Genomic DNA, 21,820 nt, shown 5'->3' with positions numbered 1-21,820 from the left:
ATAAAGACCTCAGAAAACATGTTTTTCAGAAGAACATAAGTATGTAGCATGAAAACAACCTTTTTTTTTATTAAAGAAAAATAGATTGAAGTCAAATAGCTTTTTTTATTTAATGAAAAGTATAAAGTAAATTGAAGAATATTTCTGATTGTCTATTTGGTTGTCATTTTACTTGAATTTTTCCATTTGGTTTAAACAGGACGGAGGGATGGCTTCTGAAGAGTGGCTTTTAAAGACTCTTAATGAGTTAGAACAAAAAGAATTTGACAGTTTCAGGTGGTTCTTGCATTCGGGCTCCTTAGAAGACCTTCCAAATATCCTAAGGAGCAATCTAGAGGATGCAAATAGGATGCAAACAGTCAATGCGATAGTACAGTCCTACAGTCAGCAGACTGTTGAGGTGACAAAGAAAATCTTAAAAAAGACCAGAAGGAAAGATTTGGTGGAGAAACTGACAAACCTCTGCACAGCAGCGCAAGGTGATGTAATGATCTAATGGCTTTAACAATAATTAAAATTTTTGTTAATAATATCTGACTCTCTTCCACAGCATGTGTTTTGTCCTGTCTTCCTTCTCTCACCGCAACAGTTGTGGTTATCTGTCGTGACAGGTTGAACTAATAGGATATTATGGTCGACAGTATCGAACGCTGCACTGAGGTGTAGCAGGACAAGCACAGAGATGAGTCCACTGTCAGAGGCCATAAGAAGATCATTTGTAATCTTCACTAAAGCTGTTTCTGTGCGGTGATGAGCTCTGAAACCTGACTGAAACTCTTGAAATAAGCCATTCCTCTGCAGATGATCTGTTAGCTGTTTGACAACTACTCTTTCAAGGATTTTTGAGATGAAAAGAAGGTTAGAGATTGATCTACAATTAGCTAAGACCGCTGGGTCTAGAGATGGCTTTTTAAGTAACAGATTAACTACAGCCATCTTGAAGGCCTGTGGTACATAGCTGCTTATTAGAGATAGGTTGATCATATTTAAGATTGAAGCATTAATTAATGGCAGGACTTCTTTGAGAAGTTTTGTGGGAAAGGGGTCTAAAAGACACGTTGTTGGTTTGGAGGAAGTAATTATTGAAGTTAACTCAGAAAGATCAGTTGGAGAAAAAGAGTCTAAATGAATATCAACAGTACTGAAAGCAGCTCTACATCAAACAGATATCTTGATTTTAGTCTCAAGTTAATCCAGAACCAACAAATGCAAACTCAACAACAACGGGAATAAACTGGCTCCTCTGGATTTGTTATATGAATAAATAAGGATTAAAATGTGAGTTAACAAATAAGAATACAAGTAATAATAATAAATAAGAAAGTGAATTTATAAAATATGATTTAACAAGTGGTGAAATAAGCAATTTAAAAAATAGATACAAATTGTGATGGCAGAGGGAAAAAATGTTCTCTTGATTGCTGAATGTTGAACAATAAATTTAAAATATACAGTACTGTTCAAAGGTTTTAGGCAGGTTAGAAAAAATGCTGTTGTAGCGCCTCCACTCAGAACTAGTACAATATCAATTCAAATAGAGACCCTCGACATCTAAGTTCAGAAGGAGGTTTTGATTTGGAACTCACAAAATGAGTTGGCTTGGAAGTAAACAACTGGGACCTTTATTGTCTCATTACCACTCATACACACATACAATCACAATAACCCAAATTACACACTAATAGTACTTTTTAAGGGTGAAAAGATTTAAAACAGAGCAAAATTGATTGATTGATTGATTGAATCATTATTTTGAACATGTTGAAAAAGTATAACAATATAGAATTAAAAAGAGACAAACAAACAAAGCAAAAAAAAAAGGAAAATGAGCAACCACAACTACAAATAATTTTCATGTTCAAAAAGGGGCAGGAAGAAGCATAAGCTTATTTAATCCCACCCCCTTTCCACTAGTAATTAATAGACTACAGAAATACTCCTTACAATTACATTATATGTACGGGAATTTTTTTAATTTGTATGATAGATATGTATATCTATCTTTCTATCTATCCATACATACATATATACACATACACACATATACACATTTTCAGTAACCCCAGTAACACCTCAAAGGATACACAACCTACAGATATATATATACCCATACCAACATACCCGTGCACCCGCACACATATGAAAATATTGGACAAGAACACCCTATCAACTCTCAACCTCTTCCCTGCACCCTGCAAAAACCATATCCTTAAACCGCTGTTTAAATTGCACCATGATCGGACATTGCTTCATATCTTTACTTAGTCTGTTCCACAGCGTTACTCAACACACAGAGATGCAAAAACTTTTTAATGTTGTACGGATACAAGGATGTTTTAAATTTAATTCCCCCCTCAAATTGTATCCCCGTTCCCTTTTAGAAAACAATTTGAGAATATTGTCAGGAAGTAGGTTGTTTATTGCTTTATATATAATTTGTGCAGTTAGAAAATGAACCAGATCTGTGAATTTTAGAATTTTTGATTTTAAGAATAGTGGATTTGTATGATCTCTGTAACCACTTTTATGGATTATCCTTATGGCTCTTTCTTGAAATTTTGTTATTTCGAAGGAAATTCCCAAATAAGACTATTTTATCCATCCATCCATCTTCATCCGCTTTATCCAGGGCCGGGTCGTGGGGGCAGCAGCCTAAGCAGAGAAGCCCAGACCTCCCTCTCCCCAGCCACCTCCTCCAGCTTATCCGGGGGAACACCAAGGCGTTCCCAGGCCAGCCGAGAGATATAATCTCTGCAGCGTGTCCTGGGTCTGCCCCGGGGCCTCCTCCCGGTGGGACACCCTCAGGAGGCGCCCATGAGGCATCCTTGTCAGATGCCCGATCCACCTCAGCTGGCTCCTTTCGATGTGGAGGAGCAGCGGCTCTACTCTGAGCCCCTCCCGGATGGCCGAACTTCTCACCCTATCTCTAAGGGAGAGGCCAGCCACCCTCCGGAGGAAGCTCATTTCCGCCCTTTGTATCCGCGATCTCGTTCTTTCGGTCACTACCCGCAGCTCGTGGCCATAGGTGAGGGTAGGGACGTAGATCGACTGGTAAATTGAGAGCTTCGCTTTTACACTCAGCTCCCTCTTCACCACGACGGACCAGTGCAGCGTCCGCACCACTGCAGCCGCTGCACCAATCCGTCTGTCGATCTCCGGCTCCCTTCTCCCATCACTCACGAACAAGACCCCGAGATACTTGAACTCCTCCACTTGGGGCAGGAACTCATCCCCGACCCGGAGTGGGCACTCCATCCATTTCCGGCTGAGAACCATGGCTTCAGATTTGGAGGTGCTAATCCTCATTCCCGCTGCTTCACACTCGGCTGCGAACCGTTCCAGTGCGAGCTGGAGGCCTTCACCCGATGAAGCCAACAGAACCACATCATCCGCGAAAGCAGAGATAAGATTCTGAGGCCACCAAAGTGAAAGCCCTCCGCCACTTGGCTGCGCCTAGAAATCCTGTCCATAAAAATTATGAACAGAATCAGTGACAAAGGGCAGCCCTGGCGGAGCCCATCACCCACCGGGAACGAGTCCGACTTATTGTCGGCAATGCGAACCAAGCTCTTGCAACGGTTGTACAGGGATTGTGTTAAGAGATATATTCTAAAACACTTCTTCAGTAGAGAATCAGAGAAGAGAAACACACAGATTTTCTTGCTAGCAAGGGCAGCCTCCTGAGCTCACACACACAGAGTGAGGCTCCAAGATTTGCAAATGAGAAACTGCCCCGGTCTTTATTTATACTTCAGTGGGTGCTTGTGTGGTGTGTGTGTCTGTGTGTGTGTCAGAGTGTGACCCCATAAACGACTTCCCTAAACCTGCTGGTCTGGAAAATCCAACAGTTCATCTATATGTAAAAAAGGCACTTAGACTAAAACTGACATAGCTACGTTAATCCTACCGTAAAACAATAAGACAAGGTACAACCTTTCCCATGCTCCTAGGATGTGGGGGTGAATGCCAGAACACCCTGGAATGTTACAGACCTCCTAGGATGAGACATTCTTTCAATATGCCACCAACTATATACTTCTAAACACAAGTGATTACATGCAGTATTCTACCATATGCAAACTTATATCATAAAAAGATTATACTGACTACTAAGTACAATTTTCCATTGACAGATTGAATGGCCCATAGCAATGGGCCAGACACCCCATACTCCCGCAGCACCTCCCACAGGACACCCCGAGGGACACGGTCGAATGCCTTCTCCAAGTCCACAAAACACATGTAGACTGGTTGGGCAAACTCCCATGCACCCTCAAGTATCCTTGAGAGGATAAAGAGCTCGTCCAGCTACTCCGCGACCAGGACAAAAACCGCATTGTTCCTCCTGTATCCGAGGTTCGACTAGCGGACGAACTCTCCTTTCCAGCACCCTGGCATAGACTTTCCCAGGGAGGCTGAGGAGTGTGATCCCCCTGTAGTTGGAACACACCCTCCGGTCCCCCTTCTTAAAGATGGGGACCACCAGCCCGGTCTGGCAGTCCAGGGGTACTGCCCCTGATCTCCACGCAGCAATGTAGAGGCGTGTCAACCAGGACAGCCCTACAACGTCCAGAGCCTTCAGGAACTCGGGGCGGACCTCATCAACACCAGGGGCTCTGCCACCAAGGAGTTGTTTAACTGCCTCAGTGACCTCGCCTCCGGAAATTTGCGGGTCATTCCCCTCATCCCCAGACTCTGCTTCCTCCTCGGAAGACGTGTCAGTGGGATTAAGGAGGTCCTCAAAGTATTCCTTCCACCGCCTGACAGTTTTCTCAGTCGAAGTCAGCAGCGCTCTGCCAGCACTATACACAGTGCAGGTAGAGCACTGCTTTCCCCTCCTGAGACGCCTGACGGTTTGCCAGAATCTCTTCGAGGCAGTCCGAAAGTCTTTTTCCATGGCCTCTCCGAACTCCTCCCAGACGAGTTTTTGCTTCAGCCACTGCCCGAGCCGCATTCCGCTTGGCCTGTCGATACCTGTTGGCTGCCTCCGGAGTCCCACAGGCTAACCAAGCCCGATAGGACTCCTTCTTCAGCCTGATGGCTCCCCTCACCTCTGGTGTCCACCATTTGGTTCGGGGATTACCACCACGGCAGGCACCAACCACCTTGTGGCCACAGCTCAATGCAGCAGCTTCGGCAATGGAGACGCTGAACATGGTCCATTCGGACTCAATGTCCCCAGTCTCCCTCGGAATGCTGTTGAAGCTCTGCCAGAGGTGTGCGTTGAAGATTTCGCGGACTGGGGCCTCTGCTAGACGTTCCCAGCACACCCTCACTATGCGTTTAGGTGCACCAGGTCTGTCCAGCGTCCTCCCCCGCCACCTGATCCAACTCACCACCAGGTGGTTATCAGTTGACAGCTCAGCCCCTCTCTTTACCCGAGTGTCCAGAACATATGGTCGCAGGTCTGGTGATACGATTACAAAATCGATCATCGACCTGCGGCCTATAGTGTCCTGGTGCCACGTGCACTTATGGACACTCTTATGTTCGAACAAGGTGTTCGTTATGGCCAAACTGTGATTTGCACAGAAGTCCAATAACAAAACACCACTCGGGTGCAGATCATGGAGGCCGTTCCTCCCAATCATGCCCCTCCAGGTCTCGCTGTCATTACCCACGTGAGCACTGAAGTCTCCCAGCAGGACAACAGAGTCTCCAGGTGGAGCACCTTCCAGCACCCCACCCAGGGACTCTAAGAAGGCTGGGTACTCTGAACTGCCACTCGGCGCATAAGCGCAGATGACAGTCAGGACCCGTTCCCTGACCCTAAGGCACAGGGAACAAACCCTCTCATCCACCGGGAAAAACCCCAACGTACCGGCAGTAAGCCGAGGGGATATTAGAATATCCACCCCAGCCCGCCGCCTCTCACCAGGGGCAACTCCAGACTGAGACAGAGTCCAGCCCCTCTCCAGGAGACTGGTTCCAGACCCCAAGCCATGCGTAGAGGTGAGCCCGACTATGTCTAGCCGGTACCTCTCAACCATACGCACTAACTCAGGCTCCTTCCCCACCAGAGAGGTGACATTCCATGTCCCAATTGCCAGTCTTGGCAGCCGGGGATCAGTCCGCCAGGGCCTCCGCTCCTGGCCGCTGCCCGGCACACAATGCACCCGACCCCTATGGCGCCTCCTGCGGGAGGATGGGCCTATGTCCCCTTTTCGGGCTGTGCCCGGCCGGGCCCCATGGACTAAGGCCTGGCCACCAGACGCTCGCCCTCGGGCATGCTCCCGAGGCCTGGCTCCAGGGCGGGGCCCCGGTAACCCTATCCCGGGCAGGGTAAACTGTTCCCTTCATAAGGGTCAAGACCATTTTAGTTTTACTTATATTTAGCAATTGTTTGTTCCTCTTAAACCATTTTTTAATTTTGAACATTCCTGAAGTAATTGTATCGAGCAACTCCTTTAGATTCCCACCAGAACAAAAAATATTTGTGTTGTCTGCAAATAATACTAATTTTAATATATCAGATCCCTTGCAAATATCATTTATATAAATAATAAATATTTTTGGACCCAGTACAGAGCTTTGTGGAACACCACAAGCAATGTCCAAGCATGATGAGGAATGGACACCTAGCTTCACAAATTGTTTCCTGTCACTTAAATAATTCCACTTAAATAACTGTTCCAAATGTTACAGGCCCCGCTGTGGTGGGTGCGCAGCCAGATTACAATCCTGTAAAACAGGAGAGAAAGTGAACACAGGAGACTGCCATTCGCCCAGTCAGTCTTGCCAGAATTTATTCATACAACACAAGCATATCTGCTCCACTCTTTTTATAACTCAAAACACTTCAATATTAATCAACAATACTGGGATAAAACAACAAGGTTGAAATGAATGAAACAAATGACAAATACACCTCTTTTCCCATGAAACAGATAAGGAAAATAATTCACATCATCATGATAGTGTGTTATCATAGAAAGGAAACTACCTTCAACATTACTGCATGTCTTGTCCTTGCCAGCATTTTTGTTGGCTGTACTGTTATTAGCTCTCTCGCTTTATGTCTTTTTCCAGACCAGTTAGATTCTAACATTGAAACAGCAAGTTTACACATGACTTCAAGCCGGCTTGGAACACTTTACAGACACGTTATGCAAAACATTTGTCGTGAATACAAAGCTACAAGTTTATCAGGAACTGTAAATCCAACCGGATTGGCGCTTCTTATTATTATATGGAGATGAGCACAGTTGCAACAGCTTGCTAGCGTTACCCAGGCATACAGCCTAGCTATTACATTTGACAGAGCAAAAGTAGCTCACATAGCGACAGTGTATTACATCACAGACCCATCTTATATTAGTGATGTGTCAGTCGCGAACGAAACGGCTCTTAGAGCCGACTCTTTGAAGTGAATGACGCGAGCTGGCTCCTTATTGGGAGCCATCGTTTTTTTTCTTTCTTTCTCTCACCCTCTCTCTCGCACTTTTTTCAGCTTCACTCCGCACGCGAGCCTTGTGCTTTGCGCTGGGAAGAGGGGGGAGGGGCGGTAGTTACACTCGCAGTAGCACAGGAACAGAGCCGGAGGGAAAGAGAGAGAAAGATGTGCATCTTCTTTTTGTTTTCATATTTTTTCATATTTATATTTAATTGTGTTGTGGTTTGCAGTGTTTTGTGTTGTTTCACTTTAAATTTGTTTAAAAGGAAAAAGCTGAAAATTCAAATAGTTAAAAGTTGAAATGTAAATAGTTGGTTTTTGTATTATATGATTTATTTATTACATTTTATGTGGAGTGAATAAATAAAGTATATTTATGGTGGACCTTAGAGACAAAGCACGTACAAACTCCGAAGCACGTACAAACCCCGAAGCTCGTACAAACTCCAAAACACGTACAAAACACAACAGAAGTGCTCCAGGATGCTAGGCGCAGTGTTAAGCTTTCGTTACCTAGTGGCTACACAAGCCAGGAAGTACCAAGGATCGGATTTGGTGTGTGGTAGTAACAGGTAAATGAACTTTTTTTTTAAATTATTTGAATATATATGAGTGCTTGTGTATAAATACACAAACAATGCACATATGCTTTTAATTGTGTAATTTAAGTGATTTAATGCGTTTTGGAGTCTGTACGTGTCTCTAGGGGCCACCATAAATATTTATATATAAACATATAGCACACAAAGCACGCTGCTGCCCCCTACTGTCCAAAGTGTTATACACTCTCCTGGCAACAGAGAACTTACATGACGTTGCAGATTTAAATTACACCAATAAACCAGCAACATAAAACATGTATAATAATCTCCATATATCACGCCACTTAACTCAAAATTGTGACCACATATTTGTGTGGATCACACAAACATATTGGATAACTAACCACAGATCTTCTGCGGATGTAGGCTTCCTCCCATCCTTCTGTGTCTGCATGTAATCCCAGACACACTTGATGATGTTGAGATCAGGACTCTGTGGGGGCCAGCATTTCTTGTTCTTCTTTGTGATGAAGATAGTTCTTAATGCATTTGGTTGTATGTTTGGGGTCATTGCTCTGCTGCAGAATTAATTTGGGGCCAATAGACAATCATTTATATTTCTGAAAGCATTCTTTGTTTACAGCATTTTTTTCACACCTGCCTAAAACCTTTGCACAGTACTGTATATTTTAAAATATATATTCTAATATATATTTCTACATCTTTTTTATTAATATGTTTGTGGAAGAAGGAAAAGACCTAATTAAAAAAAAAAATACTATCACGGGCTCTTCAGTTTACCGGATATTAACGCCATAAATTTAGTCTCTGTTGAACTAAACATATACCTCCGGTTACTCACTGAGAAACACCGGAACTCCTCCCACTGAGCATGGGAGAGCCAATCACAACGCAGAATGGGTCAGCAAGTCTCCATGGTAACGGAGTATCGTTTGGGGAGGGGCAGACTGGGAGAAAGCAAGAATCTAAAGGTTAAAGTGTTAAAACTCCTCAGTCGGACTCCTCTCTGTGCTTACACTGATCCTCCTCCTCTTGGGCTTCGTGTTTACCTCTTCAGCCTCACTAAGCTACAGACAGCGGACACACAGCAGGACAGGTAACACACCTTCAGATCCTCCATTACGCTTCCATTTTCTCGCTTTTGGAAATCAGAACCTTTGAGGATGAACAAGAATCAGCAGGAAGTGTGGCGATTTAAAAATTAAAGCAGGGAGTAGACACAACAGTAAGAGCCTCAAACTAACAGCTGGAGCATCGGCTGTTGTTGATTTGTATGTCTGTGTATGAAGAGCAGCTACTGTTTTCACAGGCCCACACAGTTTACACATAGACGACACAATAAATACACACATTTATGTTACCATACACTCCACACACACACACAGATATATATAATATAATGAGGTCATCTAGTGGAGGCAAAGCAGTAAGGTGACGGAGGCTGAAGCTTCATTTAACATTCAAATGATTTAGTGTGACCAGCAGGAAAACGATCCTGCTGTCTGCGTTTGTTTAACGCATGTGGTTATTTTGCTGAAGGTAGCTGCAGTTGTCAAAAAGATGAAGGAAATCTGAAATATTTCACTGTACAAACTTTATTTGTAGAATAAAATAGAAATATTCCATGTGGTACTGTGATATAATGTACTTCAAATCTGAAATACTTGTACTTCAGTTTTTATTTTAACCATAATTTCGTAAATAAATAAATATTTTGCTTCATTACAAACTGCTGCTGATATTGGGCCTTTTTAACTTCTTTCTTGGAATGAAATTAAAACTTTTCCTTCTTTAATTTTTAATGTTCAGCCTGCAGGTGCTTCCAGCCTCCAGCAGGTGGAGCTGTTTGTCTTTTAGAATCAGAATATTTTATTAATACCTAGGGAAATTATGTGGGTTACAGTTGCTCCAGTACAGTAGCATTGACAAAAACAAACTAGACTATTTATCAATACAATATGTTAAGATATGAGGAAAAGCACAATTTATACAAGTCACCAAGTAAAACATTCAGGGTTGACAAATTATAAATAAATATCAAGAAACTGACAGCAACATTACAGAGTAAGAAGATGTGCGGGCTGTGGATCAGTTTTTTTTTTAAGACTTCAAGCTGTTATAAATATCTGGATCAGTTTAGATACAAACTCAGTGAGCCTCTCTTTTTTAACATCTCTCATACAGGTGAGCAAATTTAAAATAGTCTTCAGATGACTGACAGCAAGACAATGTAATATGAAAAAACAAAAGAAATAATAAAACAGTACAAGTAACTTGAATATAACATTAACATATAAGAACAAAAGGATCAAAGGCAACAAAAATGAATAAAACAAAACAAATGCTGAATAAAGCAGATAAATTAGAACAGAAAAACGAAATAGATTTAAATGTATTTACATGAAATCTAATCAGTTAATAAATGAAAGTAGGGCTGAATGAAACTTCATTTAAAAGCCAAAACAATAAAATAATACAGAGGGCTTTCACAGTTTATTTTAATTTCTTTGATGTTTTGATAAAATAGCAAAATAAATAAGTTCACAGAGTCGGTGAACGTGTAAAAAGAAAGATTACAAAATTGTTTGCATTATTTAAATATTTAATATTTGTGCATTATTGATAATATTGACATTTATTTTTTAAATATCATAATTAATGTAACCATGTCACTCTTCTACAGTAAAGATAAATCACAGTAAATAAAACAAAAGAAATAATGCTTATAATGCAGACTCAACAAAAATCCAGACTGAAGAGTTTTTAACCCGTCCTGCTGCTCGCAGGTTCTCAGTTCAGACTGATCCAACAGTTCAGAGAGAAACACAGGAAAAAAGTAAAATACAGAAAAACTTAAACATAATAAACTAAAAACTCTAAACGACCAACTAAAACCAAAACACAGGATGGATAATAATCAATAAGAATTAATAAGGAAGAGTCTCACAATATCGATCTCAATGTTCAACGTTCCGTGACATGATCTTCAAAGAAATAAGAAAGAAATGAAGAAACAGTTATCAAAACAGACTATCTGACCACAGCCCTCATGTCCAAACACACCTGAGCCTGTAGACAGCGCTAATAGGGGGTCAGGTGTGGTTGTGGCCTCAACCTAAAGTCTGGTCCTGCACACAACAGTGAAGATAATCACAGGGATAGAAAAACATCCATGGATGTGGTTTTCTGGAGCGTCCTGGTTGGCTGATCATGGCGGTTCAACGGATGACGCTTTGTCTAAATATGATTTAGGAGATATCTGTCACACCTCCAGGAAGTGACATTTAAAAAATTTTTTTTAACATAACATTTCATATTTTATCTGGCTGAGGTCAGAGAGACACACACAGCACACTGTAGGCTGAGTTAAGGTATAGATCAGCTGTCAGAGTGAAACCTGATTGGTCTGTGTTATGTCAAGGATGGCGGGCACATCGAGACACGACAGAGAGATGGCGATGAACGCCAAGCGCCAGCTGTCCGAGTGTTCAGACCCCATAGAGAGACTCCGGCTGCAGTGTCTGACTCGAGGCTCGTCTGGGATCAAAGGTTTGGGCAGGTGAGCTCCACCACTTCACACACCTGCTCACACATTCAACATTACAATCCAGAAGAAAAAGAAGAAGGAAAAAAAGTAGGAAATTCTGTGTTTATAAAGATGTCAAATCAAATCAAATCACCTTTATTGTCACATCACATGTGCAGGTACACTGGTACAGTACATGTGAGTGAAATTCTTGTGTGCGAGCTTCACAAGCAACAGAGGTGTGCAAAGTACAATAACATAAGAACAAGCAAATATAAGAATGGCTAAATCTGAGAATTATATGAATAAATATATGTACAATATAAGAGTGTATGCATATTACTGAATGTGTATACTAAATATGTATGTCTACGTGTGTGTATATGTGTGTGTGTGTGTGTGTGTGTGTGTGTGTGCGCACATATTTTACAAATTAAATAGAGTAAAAATAAAATAAATATATAAAATATACAGAGGTTGGTAGTACCAGCATAAAAAATCTGAGTTAAGAAACAGAATCAAAATTATTAAAAGTTCGCAAACACGTAAAGATGACCGAGCTTCATCATCACACTGAAAAATAGACTCCAGTCACTCGTTCCTTTTTCCATTTTATCAAACTGAACAACAAACGTCAGCTTCTACAAACACGAGAACCTGCTGCGAAGCTGCTAATTCTTCTGTTGTGTTAGCCCCCCTAATGTAAAACCCCTGGACCCTTAAAAAAAGATTTTTTTATTCTCTTTAGAAGTAAAAAAAATCTGTGTTTTTAATTTCAGACTGCTTCAGAGTCCTTCGCAGGTCTCTTTTCTCCATGATCAGAAACTATAGGGACCTCTATAGTCAACCAAAGCTTGTCACTTCCATCTGCAGTCGTCTGTTCTGGGCCCTTCTCTCAGATCGGTTCATGACTCAGGCAGACATTCTCAGTTATTCTTTAATGCAGTGGAGTAAATGTCGTGGAGTGTAGGTCCTCTGCCGGCTGTGATTTGTCCCTTTAATGCAGCGGCGGTGGGTTTCGGGGTCAGATGAGAGTAATGAAGCACTCACATCGATGTTTACGCTGAGGTTTTCCTGTCAGATCATCGCTGAGTCGGCACGGCTGCAGGATGTTGTTGTGTTTGTCTTCGTCGTGTTGTTGCTCTTCTTGTGGTTTTTACTCCGCTGATGTTCAGCTGTACACTCTGCAGTAACCTCAGGTCCTGTAATACGCACATTTACTCCCAGCACTGCAGTACTGGAGTACTTTCAGTTTGAGCTGCTGCATACTCTGCTGCTCTACAGCTGGATGATGATTTAAAAACACGAGTTCATAAGATCAGTTGGTGAGCTGCAGTCACAGTAATGACATTATTCATACTTCACACATCAGATCTGAATCCTTCATCCAGCGCTGACTAAAGGAAACAATGTTTCTTTTTTCTAAAGCTACATGAAAGCAGTAAAGACAGAAGTGAAACTGTCTGTTCTGAAGCAGCTCAAATATCTGGGGACTCAGGACTAAAAATACAGTTTACTACTTATTTACTTTAACTGACATATAGACAGTTATAGTTTTTTTAAAATAAAGTTTTACTTTTCAATGGTATAAAACTGAAATGCTGCTGTCTGATTCGCTGATTTTGTTTGTCAGGACCTTCAGAGTGATGGACGACAACAACAACCGCTCGCTGGACTTCAAGGAGTTCATGAAGGGGTTAAACGACTACGGGGTGCTGATGGAGAAGGACGAGGCCACAGCTCTGTTTCAGCAATTTGACCGTGACGGCAGCGGGACCATCGACTTCGACGAGTTCCTCGCCACTCTCAGAGTAAATCAGACCAACGATGAGAGCATGAGATGAGATCGCCTCCTATCAGTCAGCCAGAACTAAAAAAATACCCTCAAAGTCCTCCTTCCATACGTTTTTAACAACTGTGGTTTCAGTGCTCGTGTTTCAAGGCAGACAGCTGCTCTGAATAAAAAATAGTTGTGAAGGCCCCTAAATGGCATGAATGCTTTAATCTACAGTCAGCGATCGTCTGTTTCAAACTACTGAATGATGTGTCATAAGCTGACTGAACTGAATCTTCACTCCTTTAACTTCCCCTTCTGTTAACTGCAGCCGCCGATGTCCAAGGCCCGGAAGGAGGTGGTCATGCAGGCGTTTCGGAAGCTGGATAAAACGGGTGACGGGGTGATCACCATCGAAGACCTGCGGGGTGTTTACAACGCCAAGTACCACCCCAAGTACCAGAACGGAGAGTGGACGGAGGACCAGGTCTTCAGGACATTCCTGGATAGCTTTGACTCTCCGTATGACAAAGATGGAAAGGTAACGAGCTTCTGACAGGAATGCCAGACAGGCGGTGTCTGTGTGGGTGGAGGTCAGTGACTGTGGCCCACAGACCAGTAGCTCCTGCACTGAAACAGACTTTAGGTGTGAAACTTTCCTCAGCGTTGATGAAGCTGTATGCTCCTCTCTGAAGGTGACCCAGGAGGAGTTTATGAATTATTACGCTGGTGTGAGCGCCTCCATCGATACAGACGTCTACTTTATTGTGATGATGAGAAATGCCTGGAAACTCTGAATTAGCGGCGTTCTGGTAATCGAGCTCCGTGGTTTTTGGGTGGTGGTAGGAGGGCGGCGAGTATTTCCATTTTGAGGTGTTTTCCATTGTAGAAAAGCTGTGATTAAATTTCCTCACTGGGGAATCTGGTAATGTTCTGCAGGGTATGTTGTATGGTTTTACTTGTAAATGTGTTCCAATGAGATGGACTCAAAGAACCAGACAACATACAAACTCAGCAGTGAAATCGTTCATTTAGCGTGTTAGTCCACGCACTGCAGGCTGCTTCACTCTGGCTTCTTACTGTGGTTCAACCTAACCAATCAGCTTTTTCTCTTTCACTTTCTGGATGTAAACAAACTGCTGTGTAAACAAACACAGCCGCGCTGTTTCCATGCAGATATGAAACTCGCGCAGAGGTGATCAGTTCTCATCATTTCCTGCTCCACATTTTTATTCTTGAACTCTCCCAGAGCAGCTCTGCATGATTCACACTTCAAAATCATCCTTCTTTATCTTATACTGCGCCTTAATGCAGCCTGCAGTTCAACCTCTGTTTGAAACAAGCTGCTTTATCTCCTCCTACTTTTAAATCAGCTTTCTTCTGATTGGATGATTTGTGAAATCTGCCTTGGTTCAGCACCCAGTGCTCATGAGCTGTAATATTTACAAAGATATTTTGGCTCATAGGGAGTATTTTTACATATCATTACCTTTATATTTTAAACTTTAGCATGAGCATCTGACACCATAATATCATGCACATGTTGGAAAATGTGGAAAATAAGGTGATGAAAAATTAAACATCTTTTAAAAGTTAAGTAAGTATACCCCAAGTAACACGTCTGTTACACACCCAAAGAAAGATTCTAGGTCTGACCAACCGTCTCAGTCGTGGGCAAAAAGATGACAGTCAATAAAAGTCTAAAAGATAATTTATTGACAAAAAATCAAGAGATAAAGGATACAACAGTCCAGTGTCCCATTTATGAATCAAATAAAAACACACAGTCCCAAGGCCAGAGCCGGCTATGCCACAATGCCAGTTGTACTCCACGTGTTGCCTTTAACAGGGTTAGAAGTTGTCCTCTGAGACCCACCACCCTGCAAGCATATAGCCAGTGGTCACTCCAGCCTCTGCAACTCTGCTGCCTTTAGGCTGTGGCATATAATAGGCCCTGGCCTGCACAGAGAGACAAAACGACACAGCAGTGTTTGTAGTGTGGGCTATAAGTAGACCAGTGTATCAGTGCAATCAAGTACACCTGCCTCTAATTAGTCCAACCCCATTCCAGCCATTGGCTCACCAAAAATGTGACACACATACAAACACCCAACCCAGTGCAACTTCACACAATAATATGGAGCTGAATGAACACAGGCACATTAGTCTACCATGTTACATCCCTCCCTGCTGAAATGGTCATTGTCCCAATGACCATGTAATCTATAAATATTAGTCTCCAAAACTCTGTGGAGGTAGTCCTTTGGTCGTTCTTGTTGACCGTCTTGGTTCTTGATGAATGGGTCCTGTCTCGATGCCTTCTGGGCCAGCCTCCAGAGGGATTTCTGTAGGAAGCCAAAACCCAACCCAGGGTGGAGCAGCTGGAGATCTACCAGTGTGTGGCAATGCATTTCCAGTTTTTAAATCTTCCTGCCTGGCTGTCTCCACCTCACTCCTAGAGTTCTCCATATCTTGTTGCATAGGTAACAAACAAGGTCTCATTAAGTTACAATGCATCACTTTCTCAATATTTCCCCCTTCTTGTCTAATCACATACACCGGCAAATCAGGATCTGCTTGTTTTATGACAACATAAGGTCGCTGCTCCCACCTATCTGCCAACTTACCTCGGCCCCTTGCTCTCAAGTCCTGTAGCAATACTCTCTCTCCAGGCAGCAATGGAAGCGCATCTGCTTTCAGGTCATAATATTTCTTTTGGCGGGACATTTCAGAGTCTCTATGTTCTTGAGCTTTTCGGAAGGCATACTGCAGCCGCCTCTGATGGCATTGCACCCAATTGCTCACAGAAGAGCAGCCCACATTTTCAGTAAGGACCATCAGCCAATCCTGGGGAAGAACTCCATGCCTTCCAAATATCAAATAATGTGGTGAATATCCTGTAGAACTGTGCACTGTATGGTTATATACCTGGATCATCTCAGGCAGGTGATCTCGCCAGTTTCTCCTCTCTTCACCTAATGTGCCCAGCAACCCCAGAAGAGTCCGATTAAGCCGTTCACATGCCCCATTTCCAGCTGGGTGATAGGGTGTTGTATGACCCTTCTTTATGCCATACAATTCACACAGCTCCTGCACTAGTTGCGATTCAAAGTTAGGACCTTGGTCTGACAGCAGTCGTCTCGGTGCACCGAAGGGTTGAATTACCTTGCTACAAAGTGCTTTAGCTGTTGGCACTGCAGTCTGGTCTTTTGTAACTGCAGCCCAAGCAAATTTACTGAAGTGATCCACCATGACCAAAACATTATGATACAGATCTTCTGGACAACCTATAGACAAAAAGTCTACAGACAACAGTTCCATGGGTGCAGATGTCTTAATGGGAATCAAAGGAGCATGTTTCGCAGCAGCCGCTTTACGCAGGACACAGGCCTTACATTGGGAACACCAATTTATAACATCAGCATTTAATTTGGGCCAGAAATATCTTCTTTTAATGAGGGATATTGTTTTTTTTCTGGGCCCCAGTGTCCTGCATATTCATGGTACAGTTGCCATATAGAATACTTCTCACCCTCAGGAACCAAAATTTGAACTACTGGATCGACCTCCTTGGTATCATGTGATGTCCGACACAGCACTCCATCTTTTAGTGACAGTTGTTCCCAGTGCCGCAGAAGACAGAACAGGTTTAGACTCCTGTTGCCTCTCACGCGTATTTGGCTGATGGCCCCTCCGTAGTTACCAGGCCACCCTTCTTAGCGTTGAGTCCTCCCCTTGCAAGGCAGACCACTGAGATGGCGTGCGTTCAGGAAACAGAGGCACACCACAGGTTACATTTTGTAAACCCTCCTGGTTAGAGTTGCTTACGCCAACATACATTGCTTTGACCACATTTACTTCAACCTGTTTAAAGGATGGAACCTCTACTTCTTCCCTTTGTCCCTCTGTAGCCTCGGATGCAACATGTGATGGATATCTGGATAGTGCGTCTGCACTCTGATTAATACGCCCTGGCCTATATTTGATCTCAAATTGAAAACTAGCCAGGCGTGCTGCCCATCTCTGCTTTAAGCTACCAAGTTTAGCTGAACTCAAATGTACCAAAGGATTATTGTCTGTGTAAACTGTAAAGGGTACACAATACAGATATTCAGCAAATTTCTTAGTTACTGCCCAGGTCAAGGCCAGAAATTCAAGTTTGAAGGAGCTATAGTTCTTATCATTCTTCTCAGAAGGGCTCAAACTCCTACTAGCAAAAGCAATTACTCTCTCTTTTCCATCCTGGACTTGTGCAAGTACGGCTCCTAAGCCCTGGTTGCTGGCATCTGTGTACAAGATGAAGGGTAGATTAAAATCAGCAAAAGCCAACACTGGTGCAGATGTTAGAGCCATTTTTAAAGCACTAAAGGCTGTGTCACATGTAGAGTTCCATTTAGTGGACAAGGGAACATCCTTCCTCTTTGAATTTTGTGATGCTCCAACTAATATTTGATTTAATGGTTGGGCAATTCTTGCAAAATCTTTCACAAATCTCCGATAATAGCCTGCCAAACCCAAAAATGATTGTAACTGTTTCACAGTAGTTGGAATAGGCCATTCTTGAATACTTTTAATCTTGCCAGGGTCTGGAGCAATCCCTTTTGCTGAAACACGATGACCTAAATACTGAACCTCTGGTTTTAGAAGACAGCACTTATTGGGTTTTAATTTGAGGCCATGCTTGGACATCTTACCAAGGACTGCATCCAAATGAACCAAGTGGGTGTCAAAATCTGGAGAATAGATTATTACATCATCTAAGTAGACAAGTACAGACCGTAAGTTTTCTTCCCCCAGACATACATGCATCAACCTTTGGAAAGTGGCTGGTGCGTTTGACAAGCCAAAGGGCATTCTGGTGAATTCAAATAAACCCATGGGTGTAGTGAAGGCTGTTTTTTCTCTGTCTGGTGCAGACACCCCAACCTGCCAATATCCACTGGCAAGATCAAGTGACTCTTCTATTCTTGGAAGAGGGTAAGCATCTTTATGGGTTACAGCATTAAGTTTACGATAATCCACACAAAATCTAAGTGTCCCATCCTTCTTACAGACTAACACAATCGGAGAAGCCCAGGGACTGCAACTAGGCACAATGATGTTAGCATCCAACATACCTTGAATCAAACTCTTCACCTCCTGATATAACTTTGGTGGAATTTGTCTATAGCGCTCACGGACTGGTGCAGCATTGCCCGTAGAAATTGAATGCTGCATGGTGCTTGTCAATCCATAATCTTCCTCATGCACAGCGAACACTGCTCGGTGCTTATGCAATAAAGCCTGCAGTTTCTCCAATTCCTCTGTGGACAAATGAAGACCAGTTAAATCAGGGAACATGCATTTCTCCTTGGGCAGGGCTTGCGTTTGGTCCATACTCACTCTAACTGTGTTTACACCAACACAAGTCATGTTCACACTATTCTCTTGTATGATATGTGCTGGGTCAATACTAAAAGTCTTAGCCAACTTCTGATGTCTGTAAAGGTACATTGGTGAGTCATTAAGGTTTTGGACCCTAATCAAAAGCCTCCCATCATGGACTGTAGATAATGTTCTAGCAATTAAGACTTCACCCACCTCGACAGGTTCCACCAGGCATTGATAATCCCTGCCGTCCACTCCAGTCTTCATACGACCCCAAACCAACATCTCACTCCGAGGAGGAATCTGTATAGGATGGCGATTTATGGTACGTACATACCCAATGGACCCATCTGAAGCTGCAAATCGTGCCTGACTGGCACAAATCTGAAAAGCAGTAGTCCAAGCTCTCTGTTCGGCCCCACTAGAGGAGAGGTAGGCTAATGGCTTCTCCTGATCCATTTTTTCGTAACACTGTGAAATAACATTTATACCCAGGACGCCTTCACTGTCGGTTAAACATTGGTCCTTAATCACCAAAAAACCACATTCAGGGAGTTCCACCTGTCCAATCTTCACATGTAGCAATACATAACCCAGGTATGGAATATCTAGTCCATTTGCAGCCTCGAGCGCCAGCCAGCTGCTTGCATCCTTCAATTTCATAACATTACTGCCAAAGTGTTTAGAGAAGTAGCTGTTCTTTATCAGTGACACATTTGATCCAGTATCCAGAATACACTGTATTGGGACATCATCAAGACACAAGCTGACTTTAGGAACTTTTCCAATCAGTTTTTTCACATCAGTTTGAGGCCCATTGGCATCGACACAACCCATTGTCTGGGCCACCACAGTGGTGTCGTCTAGTTTAACGATCCAGATCTAGGCTTGCTTTTACAGAACCGTGCTATGTGGCCTGGCTGGGAACAAGTGTTACAGATGGGGCTACCTTGTTCATCATACCTGTTTGAGTAGACTCTGGGTCTGCTCCCTCCTTTCTTTCTTGATCTGTACTGGTCAGTCTGTTTCCAGTCCCAAGTCTTTTGTGTAGCTTGATGAAGTTCTGATCGGATTTCTTTGATCAAAGTCTGTGATAAATCATTGAATTGTGTGGTCATTTGCTTGTTCATGTCATCCCACAACTCTGATTTGATCTGTTCCATATCCTTAGCATTACAGGTCTTGTATCTTTCCCCTTTGGCAGCAAAACACTGGACTGGATCAACCATTTCACCATAAACGTGTTCCCTCAGGATTAGTTCTGCTTAATTTCTGCAAATGTCAACTGATCATTCATTAGAATTTTTGTTCTGAATTCACCTCTAAGGGCAGTGTCTCTCAAGCCTTCAACCAGATGATCTCTGAGAAGAATATCTTCGTCATACCTCTAGGGTCCTTCCTCTTTAACCTGAGAAAATGTTCTTGTAATCTCAGTGCAAATGAACTGATGTCTTCATGTGTTTCTTGACGAGCTTTGAAGAACTGAGAGCACAGGACCGAAGCAGTTGTTTTATCCCCATACAACTTATCTAACTCATTAAAAATTAGCTCAGGTGAATTACACTTCTCTGGTGGTAGAATTAAAATCTCTCTTTTAGCCTTGCCTTCTAAGCAACAGAGTGTTAATTCTGCTCTAAAATCTACAGGAACTCCTTGCAAAGCAAATGTTGTCTGCAAATTACTTTTCCATTCACCTAGACTAATATCTGAATCCTTCCCTCTAAATTTAGTTGTGACCATATTAAACATAGGGATCATACCAAAGGGCCTAAACCCTGCACTAGAAACTGATGCTTCTCTATTTGGGCCAGACTGTGATTCACTCTGATCAGTCATCTTACTTTTGCCCACTACAGATTATGGTGGCCAGACCCTGTCGACAACGCCAGTTGTAACACACCCAAAGAAAGATTCTAGGTCTGACCAATCGTCTCAGTCGTGGGCAAAAAGATGACAGTCAATAAAAGTCTAAAAGATAATTTATTGACAAAAAATCAAGAGATAAAGGATACAACAGTCCAGTGTCCCATTTATGAATCAAATAAAAACACACAGTCCCAAGGCCAGAGCCGGCTATGCCACAATGCCAGTTGCACTCCACGTGTTGCCTTTAACAGGGTTAGAAGTTGTCCTCTGAGACCCACCACCCTGCAAGCATATAGCCAGTGGTCACTCCAGCCTCTGCAACTCTGCTGCCTTTAGGCTGTGGCATATAATAGGCCCTGGCCTGCACAGAGAGAGACAAAACGACACTTTCACTATAGAATTCATAGCGCAAAGCCCATCCATCCCAAACATATCTGATTTCATCACATTACTCTCTTTATTTCATAAACTACTTCATATCTATCCATAAACCTGTCTTTAAAGATTTACAGTTAGATTCAGATGACCTCTGTCTAAAGAGCCATCTGACTGCAATTTAATGTGTTTACAGTTTTTAGGGAATTTCATAACTATTAGAAATGTTACCCCCATACTTTGCTTCATTTAATTTTTTTGTACACATTAGAACACCTCGAGATTATTGCCTTATTTTGATTTGAGTTTTTTGTTTTTGTTTTTTCAATAATTTTTTGTGCAAATCAAAATGGGCCTATATTGTTACTTTGTTTTTCCAATTTTAAACAAGAAAAAAAATTGATTATCCTGTATGGATGATTGGATGAAAGAGTGGATGGATGGATGTCAATCAGGTGAGGCACCTCATTTTTTTAAATTTTCCTTTTAAACTTTAAAGCCACACAAGAAGAAACGGGCCGCTGTTTCATTCTGATCTAACTGATGAAGTTGGCCCCTTCCTCTTCATCTCTGCTGTTTGTCTTCATAGTAACACTTTGAAGTACTGTCGTGTTTGATCTCTATGTATTTAAGCTGTCATTAAAGCAGGTTTCTTGTACTTGACAGGTGACCCATGACGAGTTTATGAACTATTACAGTGGCGTCAGCGCCTCCATCGACAGCGACGTCTACTTTATACTAATGATGAAAAACGCTTGGAAGCTCTGAATCACATTAAAACTCCAGAATCTAAGCACCTCATGGATTTCCGACAAACAGAATTTGTTTTAAATGATCATAATGATGTGTCTGATCAATTCTGCAGCCTGAATTCTGTCATATTTTCAGTTAGAAGTCATATTCTAAATAAATGCAGTTACACAGATTGGTCTGACTTTTATCATTTTTGTATCGTG

General features: G+C 42.4%; 1 protein-coding gene across 6 annotated transcripts; it reads left to right on the top strand.

The window, feature by feature from the left end:
- The first annotated feature begins 8,842 nt into the window (after positions 1-8,842).
- capslb (calcyphosine-like b) lies at positions 8,843-21,789 on the top strand. 6 transcript variants are annotated; one of them, XM_084936819.1, is made up of 6 exons: positions 8,843-9,052; positions 11,378-11,515; positions 13,116-13,293; positions 13,588-13,797; positions 18,173-18,233; positions 21,531-21,789. In XM_084936819.1, the coding sequence occupies exons 1-6, from the start codon at positions 8,853-8,855 to the stop codon at positions 21,539-21,541; spliced, it is 798 nt and encodes a 265-aa protein (XP_084792945.1). In that variant the 5' UTR covers positions 8,843-8,852; the 3' UTR covers positions 21,542-21,789. The 6 variants fall into 6 exon arrangements, with proteins under 6 accessions (XP_084792945.1, XP_084792944.1, XP_084792940.1 ...); XM_084936818.1 differs by lacking the exon at positions 18,173-18,233 and adding an exon at positions 18,845-18,948 and having other exon boundaries at positions 21,531-21,627; XM_084936814.1 differs by lacking the exon at positions 18,173-18,233.
- The last annotated feature ends 31 nt before the right edge of the window (positions 21,790-21,820 follow it).

Source organism: Perissodus microlepis, chromosome 7, assembly GCF_051167445.1.
Source record: "Perissodus microlepis isolate ML-2025 ecotype Zambia chromosome 7, ASM5116744v1, whole genome shotgun sequence".
Lineage (NCBI taxonomy): Eukaryota > Metazoa > Chordata > Actinopteri > Cichliformes > Cichlidae > Perissodus > Perissodus microlepis.
This window is presented reverse-complemented; position numbering and strand designations above follow the sequence as displayed.